Source organism: Vipera berus (assembly GCF_964194415.1).
Source record: "Vipera berus genome assembly, chromosome: 1".
Classification (NCBI taxonomy): domain Eukaryota; kingdom Metazoa; phylum Chordata; class Lepidosauria; order Squamata; family Viperidae; genus Vipera; species Vipera berus.
In genome coordinates, this window is record NC_138202.1 from 268,185,882 (window position 1) to 268,204,062 (window position 18,181).

The 18,181-nt window shown below is 40.5% G+C and overlaps 2 protein-coding genes across 2 annotated transcripts in view; both read left to right on the plus strand.

Annotated features, from left to right (window-relative positions):
- Positions 1-2,525, plus strand: part of PEX7 (peroxisomal biogenesis factor 7) — a 61,955-nt gene extending 59,430 nt beyond the window's left edge. Inside the window, exon 10 of the mRNA XM_081313827.1 lies at positions 227-2,525. Within this exon, the coding sequence (XP_081169953.1) occupies positions 227-295 (69 nt within the window). The 3' untranslated portion in view covers positions 296-2,525. The remainder of the gene's footprint in view (positions 1-226) is intronic.
- Positions 2,526-9,590: 7,065 nt separating this feature from the next.
- SLC35D3 (solute carrier family 35 member D3) lies at positions 9,591-15,915 on the plus strand (the record flags this gene model as incomplete). Its single annotated transcript, XM_081315438.1, has 2 exons — positions 9,591-10,026; positions 15,089-15,915. 2 exons carry the CDS (start codon positions 9,591-9,593, stop codon positions 15,913-15,915), a joined length of 1,263 nt encoding a protein of 420 aa, XP_081171564.1.
- Between the last annotated feature and the right edge of the window lie 2,266 nt (positions 15,916-18,181).

Consider the following 18,181-nt stretch of genomic DNA (forward strand, 5'->3'; position numbering starts at 1 on the left):
TTATTTTTAAAGGGCATTAATGAAAATGAAATGAAAATATTTAGAATGTTATTTTGTTATTTTTTTAACCCAAAATTGATGCTTTAAACTTTATTTGTATATGTTGGCTTTATACTTGGTAGTATTGCAGGGGCAAAATTACCAGCGCAAATATACAAATTATATTACATGACTATTTTTTTGATACATATTATTTCTTGTCCTAAATTGTGTTTGTTCTCCATAGGTGGCTGACTGCGCTTGGGATGAAACTGTGAAGATCTATTATCCATCTTCATTAGTAGTTCCTGCATAGAAAGATTTCTCAGTTGCAAAGAACTGATTTAGAATAAATTATTTTTATTTTTCTTGGGCATCTGCCATATTATGCCTTACTAACAATATTAGATTTTAATATGAGCTTCATAGTTTCAAACATGTGATTAAGGACAGACACATATAACATCTTGCACTGAACCTGGACCGAATTAGCAAAATGATTACACGCTACGTACAGAATATACAACAATTATGTAAATTATGAACAGGCATCCTAGTAACTTCAAAATGTTTTGGTCTCTAGCTTTTAACAGTCCAAATAGCATGATCATTGTTAAGAGTAGAAATTGTATTCCAAGACATCTGGAATTTTTACAACAGTATTTACAACAGTATTCCTGTTGTAAATATTAGGTACAATGTAGAAACTGTGTCTTATATCTAGAAGAATTAAAATACAAATTTTATTGCAGTTTAAGTATTCTCATTGTTGAGATGTAGAATTTATCATAAAACAGTGTATCAGCATTGAACTGAGTTCATTATGGAATTTATCTGCAATAATGTATTATAATATAGGACGTAGTTACATAATTGATGGTTGTATAATCTGAATTTTATCTTCCTTTTTGTTTGTAAGACAAATTCTATAATCATTTTCTTGACCAAATTTAGTACATTTTTTGATTCTGTTATTTTGAACTAAACTATGATTGAACTAAAATTACCAGCTCCTGAAGGAAAAAATGAACAGGATCTTAAGGCCAGAATCCAGAAAAACTAGAAGGAAGGGCCAAAATTCCTAAGACAAAAAAAAAAACAGTTATCCAAATAGTATAGTTACTTTCTGTGTTTAGCATTTACTTGTTACAAAGTAATCCATTTAAACATTGTTAAACATTGTGCATATTTACTAATGAGAATAATTAAAACTAAGAGTTATCTGTTTAAAAAGTCATGACAGATGATTTAAACACCCCACAAAGCTATCTGTCAAATGAGCAAACTTAGCACCGATTAAGTATTGTCACAGTATGTCTTACAACAGTCAGCAAAACTAATTTGAAAAAGTTATCCATTGCATATTTTTCTTTTTTGTACTATGTAAAAAGTGAATGTTTATACTGACCAGCTTCTGACAACCTGATATCATCTAGTTGTGTTAGGATCTTACCAATACAGTTTCCCTCAGCCAGCCTACCAAAGATAGTGGGAAGTATAATACAACTCACCTGGAAGATGCTAAGTTGTAGAAAGTCAACAAACATCTCCTAACAAGAACGTGCTGCTCTCTAGAGCTCAATCCAGTCTTATGTGAGGTATGGCAGTGAGCTTTAATGTATTTGTGTCCATCCCTATTAATGCAGTCTGGATTTCACCAACCATGTCCATTAAAAATATAATTGATACAAATGTGGGAGTAAAATTGGCTTTCATCTCCTTGATCAGAAATGAAGAAAAAGTCCAGGATTCCAAATGTGTAGTCTACTGGTGAGCTGTCATCTGTGCCAATTGTAACTAGTAGACTACTAGTTAGACTAGTTAGAATAGTCACAACATTTTCAGAACTCTGACTTCCCTTAACAAACTATTTTTTTCTCCACCAGTACTGTATACAGTAGCATCAATTTTGTACATAGTTTCATCTGCAATGACCTTTTATGCTGCTCATTAGCCACTTTGAATAAAGTTAATGGGAAATTGTCTGGGCAGCCAGTTTGTCTGGAATAGAATTAAGTAGAGTTGAGTAGAGCTGAGATTCTATGCCTGTCCAGATAGTAGCATTGATCAGCGAGACCTTATTTCAGAGCTCTAACACTGGGACAAGATTTTTCACCATATGACGTAGCTTGTTACTCAGTTTCTGCAAATCACAGAGAGAGCTTGCTGTTTTAAATACTTATATACATTTTTAAATCTGAGTGATTATGACTGATAACCTTTCAACCCTAGGAACAAATTTCAACAAATATTAACTGCTATAGAGACTTGTACTTTCCTTGCTTTGTTCAACTTTTAGTTTTGATTGATTATTTGCCATCAATTGGTGTCAACTCTTAGCAACTATGTTGACCTTCACATCATAGGTGACCCTGATGAAATTATATATTCTTGATATATACTTCTATCTTTCTTTGCTTGACCCTTTCAGAAATGCTCCTTTGCCCCAGTGGCACATCATATTGAGGGATGTGGCTTAGTTTCCATATAAGTTTTCAAACAATAATTCATGTTTTTGGAGCGAGATTAAAAAAAGAATTACCGTACCAGTTTGTTTGTAGACTTGGTTTAACTGCTGATTCATTTTTTGACCCACAAGCATCCAACACATTTTGTTTATAATTATCATAAAGGATAGATAAAATATAAGTATTTCTAGAAACAAAATTCTACAAACAGTTAATATGCATGTAAGGATTAAAAAGGCACAATTTTATTAAAAATTAGTTTCAGATCTCTAACATAAAAATTTGATTACTGTGTATAAATTTTATGTAATAAATGCTTTTGTGTTTTCAAAAAGACTGCAGGAGACTGAAGCATCACAAACCCTTGTAAATTTCTTCACCCAAGAAATTCCATAGAAAAATAAAACTATTGCCTGTAGCTATTATAATGCTCAAAGTAATAAATATACTACTTTGAAAATACAACTACCTATTTCCAGTATTAATACCACTTCCTTTTATCTCTTTCTCAGGGACATTGTATAAACAAGATATTAGAGAAAATAGATTTAATGAAATTACTGGAAAAACAAAAATGTCAAGATTAAACCCTATCCAGGGGTGTCAAACTGCCGGCCGGTGGGCCAGTTGCATCATGAGGAGGCCGCGCCCACCCCAGCTCTGGCAATGCAAAACAAGTTGGTATTCGTCGCAACACGTCACATGATGCGGCGACTTTGACACCCGTGTTATAGACTAAGTGACTTAATCACTTTTAACAAATAATTTTTAAAAATTATACTACAAACATCTTGCAACATAACTTCACCAGCACCAGTTACAGTAAATCAACTTTTAATTCCTCAAGCGAGCATAATGCTGCAGCTTTTAAGGTTTCACTGCAGTATCTTCAGATCTTTCAGTAACATTCAAAAATAGATTTTAAGTCAACCCTGTAAGTCTATAATCCCATTTCATATTTTCCTCACTGCATGCCATGAGAATCTGAGATTTATATGGAACTATTCTGAATGTTTATTATAGTATGATTTTTTTTAAAATTATCGTGAACACAGATTGAAGTTACCGTTCCTAGAGGATTAATTCATTTACCTCTTAGGCTGGAGTACTAACAACAAGATTTCACCATTATGAACAGTCACTGAACAATCTATAAGATCAAAGGTGTAGCATCTCGGTCTCCTAAATAAGCAATCCACGATCCAGTTAATTCCATATTTCAAGCTCCCTTCAGGGGATTAATGTTGGTTCGTAGTGCACTAGAATATATTTGCTCAACAATTTGTTGGTAAGACTTAATGGCAATGTTGACTTGATTTCTTCCAGGATGTTACTGCCTGCTGATCCTATCATTTCCCTAACCTGCTGCTGCCATCCAGTTATTATAGGATCACCACTCAGGCAGGCAACCAAGAAAGTACATTTAGAATGCGTATTTCCTGACTTTCCTCCAGAGAGCTCAAGAGAGTTATATGATTCTCTCCCCCACTCGCCCCCCCCTTTTTTTAGTTTAAGCTTAGTCATTATGTGGCAATCTAAACTGACGCTTGTGCATTTAGTGAAATCTCAGCAGTGCTTACAAGTTAATATCAAGCTCTAAATTCCCTCTAATTCTTTCTGTTAGCTAGTCGCTTTTTTATATATTAATTTTCACAGAAAATTCACCATCCTCAGCTCTACTTTTAAGGTACATTGAAATGACTTGGGTATAGAAATCACTGTAAAAGCCCCTTGCTTTGTGGGGAAAAAAATAATACAAAGATGTTCCACCTATTTCACACACGATCCAACATCTTTCATAACCAAAGCAGCATTCACTAAAATGACTTCATTCAGGGAAGGAACGAAAAGAGGGAGAACCGCTGGTATGTCGATAGCTTTATACTGTATGTGCTGAAAGATGTAGTGCTGACAAAAACCTCCTCCCTGAATTTTCTTTATGCCTTTTTATGGGTAGATTTGATATATATTTTTTTGACCTCTGCATATCTATTCGGTAGAGGGCTATTTTGAAAATGAAATGAGTCAAGCCTGGGGAAGTGTTGCATCCATCCATCCTCTCTTCTGTTATCTGATAGTAAAAAACTCTTTAATGCAGGTGTTCTTTTAACCTACATTTGGTTTTCTCTTAGGAATGCAAATTATTTGCCCAGAATTTTTTTTTTCTATTTCTGATCTGTGGGTCGCAGGAAGAAGGGAGAGGGAAATCCAAAAAGAAAAAAAACAAACCCACCCCCCAGCATCTGAATAGCACAGAATGCAGATTGGAGAGATGATAAAATTGGGCCCCTCTGTAAAAGGGCAAGGCTGGCAGGCTGATTGATTAGAATCACTAGACTGTAATAGGCTGTTGCAGGTCTAACTCTTAAGAATGAGAGGGGGAAAAAAAAGAATTGCAAAGGAACAATGGTGGGAAATGACTGGCAATCTATAATGGTCTGTGGCCATTATAAATGATTGACTGATTGACAATGGCAATCCTTGTCCCACATTTTGTCAGTCTTGCTTTAAAAGAAGGATCTTTTCTTACCGCCCCAATAAAGATCTTTAATGCATATATGACTTTTATTGAATCAGTTCTAAAGTAGTGGAGGAATATACAGTAGGCTTTTTTGACCACCATGCCCTCTTATGTTTAATTTTCTTTCTTCAAGATCACCATAAAATTGAGATTTCAGAAGAAGAAGAAAAAAAAAGATTAGCAGACCTTTCATTTGGCTCCTTAATGCATTTTAATGGCAACAATTTTGCTAGCCATCATAGGGTCCTGTTTTCGTTCAAGATGTTATCTTCTTTCTGCTGTATATGCCTCCACTTCGTAATTTGCAACATTACTATAAAGTCTGACATAAACATGATATCCAGAAAATGCTTTAGGTATTTCTCTCAAACTAAGCAAAATAAATGGAAGCGAATAATCCCCCCCCCACACCGAAAGGTAAAGCTAATAAGATTTAGAAATTCATTTAAGATAAAACAGTGAAAAACAATTTGAGTTTAAAAATCCAGTAAACACATCAGGATCCTTCAGCACAATTCTATGGGAGGAAAAATGGGATTAAAACACAATTTGAGCAAGTTGAGGCCATATAATTTTAATGTATTTATTTATTTGGCTAATAAACTTAAAAGGGCAATTGAAGCAAACAGCAATGACAAGAAATGACGTTCTAGATCTTAGGATAAATTACCATTGTCAAATCCCTATGGATTCTATCCAAGGCTTCTCAGCTTGGAACGTGTAATTGCTATAGGCACACACTGAATTGCTTTGCTGTTTACAAAGAGTGCTAGTGGACTATAGTCCATGGTTTGGGAAAATGCTAGTTTGTGACATTTTACTTCTGCCCTTGGAGCCACCTTTTTGCAGAAGCTCTGCTGTACCTTCTAATTGAAATTAGGCCATTATCCTGCTCTCCTGCTATGCATTTCTTGGCTGCTGAGACAGAGCCTGGGTCAATGCAGACAGTCAGCCAAACTATGCAAAGGTAAGAAATAGGGTTGGCAATGAGACAGTATCCTGGTGCCTCATCTGAGGGCAGCAGGTACAGAGCAGGCTAGAAACCAGGATACTTAGGCATGAAAGCCAACTGGATGAACTCGGGCCAGTTATCCTCTCTTAGCCCAACCCACCTCACCGGATTGTTGTGGAGAAAATAGGAGGAAGAAGAAGGAGTGATAGGTATACTCACACCACCCAAAGTTTTTTTTGTAAAAAAATGTATATAATAAAGGCGGGATAAAAACAAAACGAAAAATAAAAAAAGCAAGCTATATAGAACCTTAGGCTGCTCTCTATCACCCACCATCCTTTGGACACACAAGCACCGTGCAAAACAAACACTCTCTTGCCATTTTTCTAAGAATGTCTCCAGGATATGATAGCCAAGCAGCATTATTAAACATCGAGTTGTATCTTTTATTTGTTAAAAAAAAAGTCTTCGAAAATCATGTACAGCATGAAAATTGGTTGGTTGTACAAAATATATTGGTACCTATGGGAGCTGTATTCTTTTATGGGTTCTCCTTTAGATTGTCACCTGTGTTAATTTAGATCAGAGTTTCTTCAGCCTCAGCAACTTTTTAAGATATGTGGACTTCGACACCCAGGATTTCCCAGCCAGCATGCTAGCTGAGGAATTCTGGGAGTTGAAGTCCACACATCTTAAGGTTGCTGTGTTTGAGAAACACTGATCTTGATGAACACAAACTTTTTCCCCTTCCTTCCACTGTCATTCTATTCTCCATATCTATTCCCCACAAATTCTTGAATAGGCAAATAATGAAGTAAAATGGACTAATCATCAGGGGTGGGGGGAAGGAATAGTCCATATAGTTTCACATTTTAGGTGTTAAATGTAGCCTCTGCACCACCAGAACGAAATGCAGCTTGATTCTTCAACTGTTTCTAATTTTATTGTGGAAAGAGATGATATGTTTTGTGTGTCTGTATGTGTAATATAAGGGACGTGGTGGCTCAGTGGGTTAGGACGCTGAGCTTGTCGATCAGATGGTCAGCAGTTTGGCGGGTCGAATCCCGAGTGCCACGTAGCAGAGTGAGCGCCTGTTACTCGTCCCAGCTTCTGCCAACCTAGCAGTTCAAAAGCACGTAAAAATGCAAGTAGAAAAATAGGAACCACTATGGTGGGAAGGTAACAGCGTTCCATGTGCCTTTGGCGTCTAGTCATGCCGGCCACATGACCACGGAGACGTCCTCGGACAAATGCTGGCTCTTCGGCTTTGAAACGGAGATGAGCACCAGCCCCTAGAGTCGGAAACGACTAGCACACATGTGCAGGGGAACCTTTACCTTTACCTATGTGTAATATCCCGTCTGAGTCTGCCTGAATTGTATCTCTGGCTCTTCCCACTGTCCTTACACCTGTCCATCTCCTGGGCAGGGATGTGCAAAACCAATACCTTGCCTAATGCTCTCTGCAAGAAAGCAATTCAAGAGCTTTAGCAAGAGAGACCTACTCCTGCCTGCTGCCGAGGAGGCATTGTGAGGCAGCACAAAACAGACCAGAGAATGTCAGAAGGGGGTGGGAAAATGGGTCTCAGAATAGAACAGCATTTTGGACTTTGCCCAGCCCACTGCTGGTGTCCAAAAGTCCTTTCACCATTAAATCTGTACAGATTACCCCTACTGATCCTTCCTCAAGACTGCTGTTTTGATCGGCTGTCTCCCTGATTTTAACATCTTTGGAGGTGACTGGACCTCTGCCCTTGCTGTCAAAGAACAACAGGACTGTAAGGATGTGAAAGAAGAGCTCCTCTGTTCATGACGAAGGCCTCTAGTTCAATCAGAGACGGCCTCGGTAGCCCTTCCAAGACCAGTTGTAGGCAAGAAGAAGGGACTGTTGCCACATGCCTAGTTCAATTGCGAGCTTCCCCGCAAGGCAGCACAAGTTGGGCTGCTGGAAGCACAAGGCTACGCTCGCCAGACTAACCTTTGATCATCTCCTGATCTGCTTGTGCAGCCAACCCCCTGCGCAATACCCCGGGAAACGGGAAAAGATCAGGTCAGCGCGTTGCCCACGAGAAAGGTCTCCCCGGGCTCCAGATAGTTGGCGAGGAATTGCGCTCGCAACAGACAGACACGTTGCAAAAGCGCAGGATTTCTTTTGAAGCCCCGAGGAAGAGCTTCACCGTCTAAGCCGGTAGCCACGCATTCGGCTTCTAGATCCATTCCACGTCGGCCCGCGAGCTCCTTCTTCCAGAAGAGCTGTCTTTGGCCAGCTTTGGCTGGGCCCCTTGGTCAAGGCAGCGGGTCCGTGTCCCAAGCCATCTCTTAGGCGGCTGGTGGAACTGTGTCTCCATTTCAGTGGGGATGGGGCCTGGGCCTGGGGTGCTCCATGTGGCTTGGCCAACCTTTCCCAACCTTCTAGATGTCGCGGGCGACAATTCCCAGTATGGCTGCTGAAGAAGGCTATTTCTAGCCATGTAAGTTATATCTGACTCCGGAGCGCGCCTGTCTGATTCGCTTCTTTTTACTATTGGAATACGGTCGTTTTCCATCACTTCAGGGCAACTAATCTTTGCTCACTCCCTTCGCAGCCGTTTCTTCCCTTTTCGCCTGTTCCTTTCCTTCCTTCCCCACTTTTAAGTGGGAAGTTATTTCGAAGAGTAGTTTGGAAACAGAGAGGGGGTGGGGAGGAGAATATCCTGCATGCATAAAAGCACGCTTCGGGTAGCTTCCTTGGTCGTGCTTGGCCCGAGCCTAATCCGGTTACTTCCCCTGCAAGGGTTAACTCTCCCCGCTACTTTCGAAGCACCTGTTTCTTTAGCTTGCAGAAAACCGGCCAGACTCGGCTGGATCAATATTTGCATTTCCGTATAGGAAAACACTAACCCTAATTCATTTAATAAGGACGGTTGGCGATTCCATTAGCAAATTGTGCGCGGAAAAGCATCAACTCTGAACCGGGTTTCCCAGCTTCGGTTTTCGCTTTGTTCGCAACCGTTTGCACGTGCGCGCGTTCCTGCGAGGGAGGGCGAAACGCGGGTGAGTGGCTTTGTTCCGACGAGACAGGCAAAGCAACCGACGAGTTTTGTGCATGAAAACCAACCAACCAACCAACCCCAAAATCTTAACACGTGGAGAGAAGAGGTCACCCCACCCTCAGACCTTTTAATCCAGCTCCACTCCTCCTCTCCTTGCTTTTTCTTCCAGGAACAAAGCAAGATCCGTGATTCATAATAGCCAGAACAAGCTCAGCGGGTCAAGTGGGAAACGTGGCCAATAACGCTCTTCCCATTGTCCCCATTTCATTAAGGTAATGGGAAGCGCCGGGGCACCCAGCCCCCCCTCTGCGTCAGCAACAGCAGCTGGGGGAGCTGGTAGGCTGCCGGTGGCCGAAGCTGCGGAGACATTTCCCAGAGGATCCTGCCCCCCCTCCCCTCCCCCTGCCGCCCACCACGATTGATCACCGAGCGTCCCCCTTCCGCTGCTGCCTCTCCGCCGACACGCGCGGCGCTCGGGGTTGCCGGCAAAGTTGTCTCTCGCTTCTTTCCGGCCGCTGCTTAGGCGGGGAGCCCCCTGGCACCCCGGCGGCTGCCAGCCAGGAGAGGACCGAGGCTCCTTCCCGTGGCCGGCAGAGGCGGGAGCAAGGCGCCGACGGCTGGAGCCGCTGTGTGGGCAGCATGCAGCTGTGCCGGGGCCGCGCGTTGGGCATCTCCGTGGCGGTGGCGCACGGGGTTTTCTCCGGCTCGCTCAACATCCTGCTGAAGTTTCTCCTCAACCGCTACCACTTCATCTTCCTGACGGTGCTGCAGTGCCTGACCAGCTCCACGGCGGCGCTCAGTCTGGAGGTGCTGCGGCGGCGGGGCGCCCTGGAAATGCCGCCCTTCAGCTTCAGCCTGGGGCGCGCCTTCGCGGGGGCCACGCTCCTCTCCACGCTGCAGTCCAGCCTCACCCTCTGGTCCCTGCGCGGACTCAGCCTGCCCATGTATGTGGTCTTCAAGCGCTGCCTGCCCCTCGTCACCCTCCTCATCGGCGTCCTGGTGCTCAAGAACGGCGTCCCCTCCCTCGGGGTGTCGGTGGCCGTCCTGATCACCACCTGCGGGGCTGCTCTGGCAGGTGAGTGCGGGCCACAGGAAGAGGCTCCAGGCGGCTCCTCCTTGCACCCGGAATCTCGCAATGCCTGCTCAGTCCCCTTCTGCCCTGCCTCCTTCCCCTCACTATTGCCCCTCCATAATCCCCCTTCCTGTCATTCTTTTCATACTTGCTTTCCCCACACACACACACAAACCTTGGCATGCACACACCTCACCTTCCATCTCATCTCTCTCAGCTCCACCTAGCACCCCCCACCCCCGCCCAATTCCCTCTTGGATCTTCATTTGCTTTTCCCTTCCCCTGCTCCCACCTGCTCCCATGTCCTGCTCCTTCCAGGTTTCCTTGGTTTATTATTATTATTATTATTATTATTATTATTATTATTATTATTATTATTATTATTATTATTATTATTATTATTATTATTATTATTCTCCTACGGGACTCTAGACCTACCACCTCGTAGTAGTTGTGCTCAACAACAAATACTCTTCTTTCCCCATCCCGTTATTTTTTTTCCAGTCTGTCTTCTCATAGTTCCCATCTTTGCATCCTGATGTCCTTTCTTGTATGTTGTTTTCAATTCTCTCCCAGTCCTGTCAGGATAGGTGCTCTTTACACTCTACATGTTTTAGTCCTTTTTCTCACCTAATTCCACCCCTCCCCCTCCCCCCCACACATACACACACACACACACACACACACACACACCCCTTACAGCCTGCGTTCTACACATTCTAAGGCTTTGACTTACTACTTTGGGATGTGAAAAGCAAACCACCGAAGTCCTAACCTTTGCTTTCCCCCATCATGTCTTCTCCCAGGCTACATACAATTAACAGAGTCTTCTTTTTGCCTCCCCCGTATTCTGCTGGCAAGACTTCAGGTCTTCTGGTACTTGCCGCTTCCTAAGCATTGCACTACACATTAGAAGGCACAAATCTATGTGTTAGGAACCAAATGCATGGGGCAGGTGATTCAGGCAATTCAGTTACTGGCTCCTGGCAAATATGGATGTTTACTATAAACAGCTGTGTGCACCAACCTAAAGGTAAAGTGCCTTCCCTCCTTCTGTAGCCTTAAATGTACCCTGGCTAAAAATGCAATAATGCACTGTGTGAAGTTCTCCATTTCTAACCTTAGTTTGCCTGTGCTGCTTTCTGTCTTTGATTCCACCCCAGTTCACAGCACACTTCCTCTGATTAAAGTTTATGGGGTTCTCACGTGCTTTTTCTCCCATGATAAATGCTCATTTACCCTTCAGCTTATGAAGGCTGAAGCAGTTACATGCTTTTTTTTCCTGTGCACTAACAAGTATCTATCAACAAACAAAAATGTATACAGGTGGGTATAACAACATTTAATTCATAACAAAATATACTTTTCCATATTCCCCACACATAATAGTAGCAGTTATGGATTATGGTGATTCTTATCCTTCATGGATGCTATTTTTGTACAGAAGAGCTGATACTTGAAGTGGTCCAGCTGTTTTTTCCCCAATTCTGCTTTTTCCCTTTTTCAGCCTCCTGTTAGCTGCCTAACTTCTTCTGTCACATACAAGCTCTTGCCAAGGATGCAAAGAAACTCTTGTGAAAAGCTGCATCATGGGTCTCCTGGGCAGTCCCATTGCTTCTATAATCTATAATTAAAGTCTATTATTGTCACCTTAATAAAAGGGGGGCAGGGAGGAAGGAAATAATAATGATGATAATGATAATCATCATCATCATCATCATCATCAGTGGCATGACAAAGTAGCAACAATGGTGCATTGGAAGATCTGCAAGAAATATCATTTGCCTGTAAGAAAGAACTGGTGGGATCATAAAATAGAGAAAGTCATAGAAAATGATAAAGTTAAACTACTCTGGGACTTCAGAATTCAAACAGACAAGCACCTGCAACATAAGCACCCTGGACTTAACAATTGTCGATAAGAAAGACAAAAAAGTCTGGATAGTGGACATGGCAGTGCCTGGAGACAGCACAATAGAGGAGAAAGAATTGGAGAAGATAACAAAATACAAAGACCTACAAATACAGTAGAAATAGAAAGACTGTGGCAAAGGCAAAAAAGGGTAGTACCAATAGTAATAGGCGCCTTGGGTGCAATCCCAAAACAACTGGAGCACCACTTGAACACCATTGGCATTGACAAATTTGCCATTAGTCAATTGCAAAAGGCCGCCTTACTAGGAACTGCTTCCATCCTGCGATGATATCTGTAATACCATCAAACATCCACATCTGCCTATCCCAGGTCCTTGGTAAGGACTCGATACATAGACAAAAATGCCAAATCCAGTCTGAACATCTGGCTGACTGTGCAAATAATAATAATAATAATAATAATAATAATAATAATAATAATAATAATAATAATAATAATAATAATAATAATAATAATAATAATAATAATAATAATAATAATAATAATAAAGTTGGAAGGGACATCTAGTCCAACCCCCTGCTCAGGCAGGAAACCCTATACCATTTCAGACAAATGGCTGGCCAGTCTCTTCTTAAAAACTTCCAGTATTGGAGCATTCACAGCTTCTGGAGGCAGGTTGTTTCACTGATTAATTGTTCTAACTGTCAGGAAATTTCTCCTTAGTTCTAGGTTGCTTCTCTCCTTGGTTATTTTCCATCCATTGCTTCTTGTCCTGCCTTTGGGCGCTTTGGAGAATAGCTTGACTGCATCTTCTAGTAATTGGGTTACCAGAGTTTCTGGTGTGCTTTTGTGTAGTGTGGGGGTGAGCAATGTTAAAATCTTGTGTTGATGGCCCATTGCTGTCAGGTAGACATAAAAAATGAGTTGAATATAAATGAATAAAATGTTCATGCAGTTCTAAGTGACATCCTCTTGTGATTATTATCATTATTAAAAGAGGGTTCATATTTATTTTCTACTGGGGAAACAAGATTTCTGCTTTGCCCAGAAATTTGTGAAAAGTTGATCATTAACAACCAACTATACACGCACCCTATAAAAAGATCTGACTACATTCTGAAGTAACAATAGTGAACAACTACATTTTCACATAGGTTTCTGTGTATTTTTTTAAAAAATAAGAAAAGGAAAGAGACAAAAGAGATTATTTTTATTTTTGAAGCTCTTTTTATGCTTAGGGATTTTTATTTTATATTTTTTTGGATGTGTTATCTACGGATATACTGCTATGCTTCCATAGAAATATCCATCAATGAGAACTATTTGAAATAGCTCTCTAGATACAATTGTGAACATCTCTTTGTATTACTGAGATTATCCATGCTGTCTTTTTATATATATTTTTTCTATACAGCAATAGCAAAAATGTCCTGATTTTGCCTCTAACTTTGATTCTGTCTCTCTAGTTCGATAATTCTAGAGTGGAACCTTGCCACTTCAAGAAAAAATTCAAGAAAATTCTGCTCACTCCTATGCTTTAATTCTTAATTACAGCCATAGGAACATAATAGCCATGTTGGCTCAGATCGAAGAGCCAATCTGGTCCACAATTCTGTTTCCATAGTAGCCAACCAGCTGCTTCTGGGGCCATCTCAAATAGGACATGTGGCCAATAGTCCCCTCTTGTTATTTCTTAGCAGCTGGTATTCAGAAATGCTGCCTCTGATACGAAAAGCACTTTATAGTAATTATGACTACAGCTATCTTAGTTATTCTATAGTTAGTTTGGATTGATTTTAAGCAGCTTTTTAAAAACATCACTCCCTCTTCCTGAATTTTTCCATTGTTTTTAATATTGAACATTAAAGCAATGGTGTTTGATTAGTTTTGGATTTGAATTATTATTGTTATTATTGACTGAGAACAACAGAGAAAATTGTATGTCTTAAATTTGACTAATCCCCCCCCAAAAGAGAGAGGATCATCTTTGCATCTTATTGTAGTTTAACTTTGGAAAGTTGAAGAAATTCTCCCCTTTATCTGACCTGAATTTCTCAGTATTTTCTTCCATTGGATAACACCACACTCATTAAATGAGAGAGAAAAAATAATCCTCATTGTGCAGAAACTCCTATGTTGAATTTTCCTGCAAATCATTGGAACAGTAAAATTAATTAAAGATGATCTTAAGCAATGCTTGTGAAATTTGTACAGATAAGCTTTGCCTGATTCTGGGCTTCCAACAATGCTTTAAGAGTATTATCCCCAAAAGTTGGACTAAGGCATGGTTCTTCAAACATGGCCCTTTTATGACTTGTGGACTTCAACTCCCAGAATTCCTCAGCCAGGCACGCTGGCTGACGAATTCTGAGAGTTGAAGTCCACAAGTCATAAAAGAGCCAAGTTTGAAGACCCCTGGACTAAGGTAAAATGTAAAAATAATAATAATAATACCCACAATACTAACCCTAATCCAGGCAGTCACTGCTGTGCCTCGATCTAACATTCTTAAACCATACATAGTTTACCACTCAAAATAAATTCTAATTGTTATTAGCTCTGCAAGATTAAATTATCTGTCTAAGAATGGACTCAGGTTCAAAATCTGGTTTCTATAATTGATGATGGTGCTCATCTATTCATTTTTGAATTTGAACCAGTCCAGTGCTGACAGGTGTGCAAGATAGTTGTTCATTTTGGATTCTCTTTATTCATGCTATATCTTATTTCAGGTTATCGTAGATAAACTTGATGAATGGTTGTCAGTAAGTAGAATTAGATTAGATGGTTTTGTTATCCTATAGATCTTTTCAACAAACATTTCCATTATCACTGCTCTTTGCAGTGGCTATGTTGACTAAGAATGTTTGGAACTATAATCACCAAAGAAAGTTTTACTGCCTTTCCTGAAACATTCATAAATCAATTCAGGAATGTAAGTGTTTCTTTATCAGATTTGTTCAAAACTTTCCTAGTTCAACTTTTTCCCCAATATTGGCCAGATATGATTATTTACAAGCAGCTCCCAAGTAAATTGATGATAGCAGTTTAATCCATGTATCCTAAAATGCTTGTCCCCAGTACGTAGCCCATTAAAGCCTATCTTCTATTGATGTAGTTCATATAACAGAGACAACGTATATTTCAAGGGTATGTAAATTGTCTCTCTCTTTCTTTCAAAATTGGCAGGTGCTGGTGATCTGACTGGTGATCCCATTGGGTATGTGACTGGAGTTCTTGCTGTGTTGGTACATGCAGGATATTTGGTTGTGATTCAAAAGATGAGTGCAGATAGTGACTACGGGCCTCTGACAGCCCAGTATGCCATTGCGGTTTCAGCCACACCTTTTCTCATCTTATTCACCTTTGTCAGCGTGGAAGCTATCAATATCTGGTCATTCCCAGGGTGGAAAGATCCCCTCATGACATTCATCTTTTTTTCCTGTGTCTTATTGGGCTGTGCCATGAATTTCACAACCCTTCACTGCACGTACATTAACTCAGCTGTTACCACTAGTTTTGTTGGCGTTGTGAAGAGCATTGCAACCATCACAGTTGGTATGGTAGCATTCAATGATGTGGAGCCAACGAAGCTGTTTATAGCAGGCGTGGTGGTAAACACCGTAGGATCCATCACGTATTGTGTGGTCAAGTTTATTGAGACAAGAAAACAGAGTAATTATGAAGATCTGGAAGAGGAACTTAGAGAAGAAGAGAAGAAAGACTATGATGGAGGCCAACCACCCTTTTCAATGGAGGAGATGCCCAAGGAGGCAGAATCTGGAGATCCAATAATAGAGGAGTCAGCAGATGAAAAGAAACAGCATAGCACAGAAGAGATGGGCAGCACTGGAGAAGAAGGAAATGCTACTGTTGTTCCAATAGATGGTAGTACTGAAGAACTTAACAGAAACTCACTAAAGAATGCCTATCTTGGAATATGGAGGTTAATTAGGGGGGCCAATTATGCAAAGAAAGATTATCTAGTAGAAAATGAAGAGTTACCAAGTCCTTGAAGAATAATTCTGTAATTCTAATCAAGAATCAGTGTCTTTTATTCCTTGTGGTGGGAATATGGACCAACAAATGCTTTCATACATTCATAAAAAAAGCTTAATGGTTTAATGGGGAAATGTTACCTCATTCTAATGAAACAAAAGCACCAGGTTCATGCTTAGATTCAGTGAATTTTCATTTTTCAGGGTACATACCTTTGATTTCAGATCAGGACCAATAAAGCAGACATCTTATACTGGAAATCCTAGTTTTATATCCACAGAAGTCAGCTGTATAAGATTTACAGGTTCCTCCATGAATGCTTCTAGAAGCCTTAATATAATTATTCCAAAATGTTTAATGCCATAAACAAAAGCTAAAGTTATTGTTTCTAAAATAGTGCAAAAGAAGAAAATACTAGATTTCATGTGAACTGTAAGTTAAACAAGTGGGAAATGGGGAAAAAATAACTGCCAGAAATGGATAGATGTACATATTATTGAGGATTTGTGAGCTATCATTACCACAAATGAATGAAAGTCAAATCATAAGATTCTGCTGAAAATTCTATACCATCCATTTTAAATTCTACCTCTCTAAAATTGATTGAATATTTGTGAATATAAACATACATAAAGAAGCATATTTATTACCACAGAGTGTATAGACTGAGGTACAAGTCTTCTGAACTTGGAGGTTGCATCTTATGGTGTCCTGCTAAATATATGTAATGTCTTTTAGATCAGGGCTTTTCAACCTTTTCACCGATTGTACCACTTTTAAGATATGGCAATATCTGAGTACCACCAGTCGCCTAGCAGGGTGTCAAAAACTTAATGACCAAAAAGAAAGGAAAAAAAGTGATAAAGTACAGGTAGTCCTTGACTTACAACAGTTCGCTTAGTGACTGAAGTTACAACAGCACTGAAAAAAGTGAGTTATAGACATTTTTCACACTTATGACCATTGCAGCATCCCCAGGGTCACGTGATTTACATTTGGATGCTTTGCATCTGATTCATATTTATGTTGGTTGCAATGTTTTGGGGTCACGTGATCCCCTTTTGCAACCTTCAGACAAGCAAAGTCAATGGGGAAACCAGATTCACTTAAGAACTGTGTTACTAATTTAACAACTGCAGTGATTCACTTAACAAATGTGGCAAGAAAAGTCATAAAATGGGACAAAACTCATTTAACTAATTGTTCACTTAGCAACATAAATTTTGGGCTGAATTGTGGTTGTAGGTTGAGGACTATCTGTACACCCAATCCCCTTCTCTCGTAGTTGTCTGAAAGGTTGTCTCTCCTCTTTCCGTCTCTCTTTCTCTGTCCCTTTCTCTTTCCCCGTTGTCTTTCCTCTTCCTTTCCTGCCAAAGCCTCCTCCTTTTATATCCTCTCCTCTCTCGTCTCTCCCCTTCTCCTTTTCTCTTTGGTGCAGCTCCAGCAGACTCCTCTCCCCAGAGCTGCACGCTGTTCCTGGAAGCGCCAATCAGCTTGAGCCCTGCGCCAATCCTGAGTGCTTAGCAGAGCCTTGGCAACATTGCAGCTCCAGCTGACTCTCCCACAGGCCTGTGTGATGCTGCCACCAGTTCAACTCATTCCCCCACTACACTTTTACACTTTTTTTAAATACTTTTTTTTAAACGGTGCTTTTCAACCCTTCTCACGAGTACCACCTGAGAGATGCCAAAGTACCACCAGTGGTATTTGTTCCATGGGTTGAAAAGCACTCTTAATCAGCTCTTGTATTAATGAATTATATATGTGGATGGAATTCTTATTGTTTTACATAAGATACATTTGTCCTTTTGGACTCCATGGAATCCTCTGGGCTGGGCTGCCAAATCAATTGGTGTCTTCACACGCCTGTGATAAGTAGGGAAGCTCTGATTACAAGAAAGAAAAGTATCTACTGTGGCTCAAAATACTGAGTACACAGAATTCTCAATCCTGTCAAGGTATAGTTAGAACCAGCCTCCCCACCAGGGGGCACTATAGAGAGGGAAGAGGTGAGGGACTTGAGCAGGTATCTTTTCTGCCTCTCTACTGCCACTGTCTGCCTGCTCAGTCTGCTTCTCCTCAACAAACTGATGACCTGATCTAGTTCAGCCAAAACTGAGCAATTTGCAGTTTAAGAAAAATCTATCTATCTATTTATTGAGTGGTTTCCAGAAAGAAAGCAGAAGAGTAATCCTAGGTTGCGGTTGACTCAAGGGCTGTATCTTGAACTGTTACTGAGCAACAGACAGCTGTTAGTACTTCTAGTGTAGGGTATGCACTGGA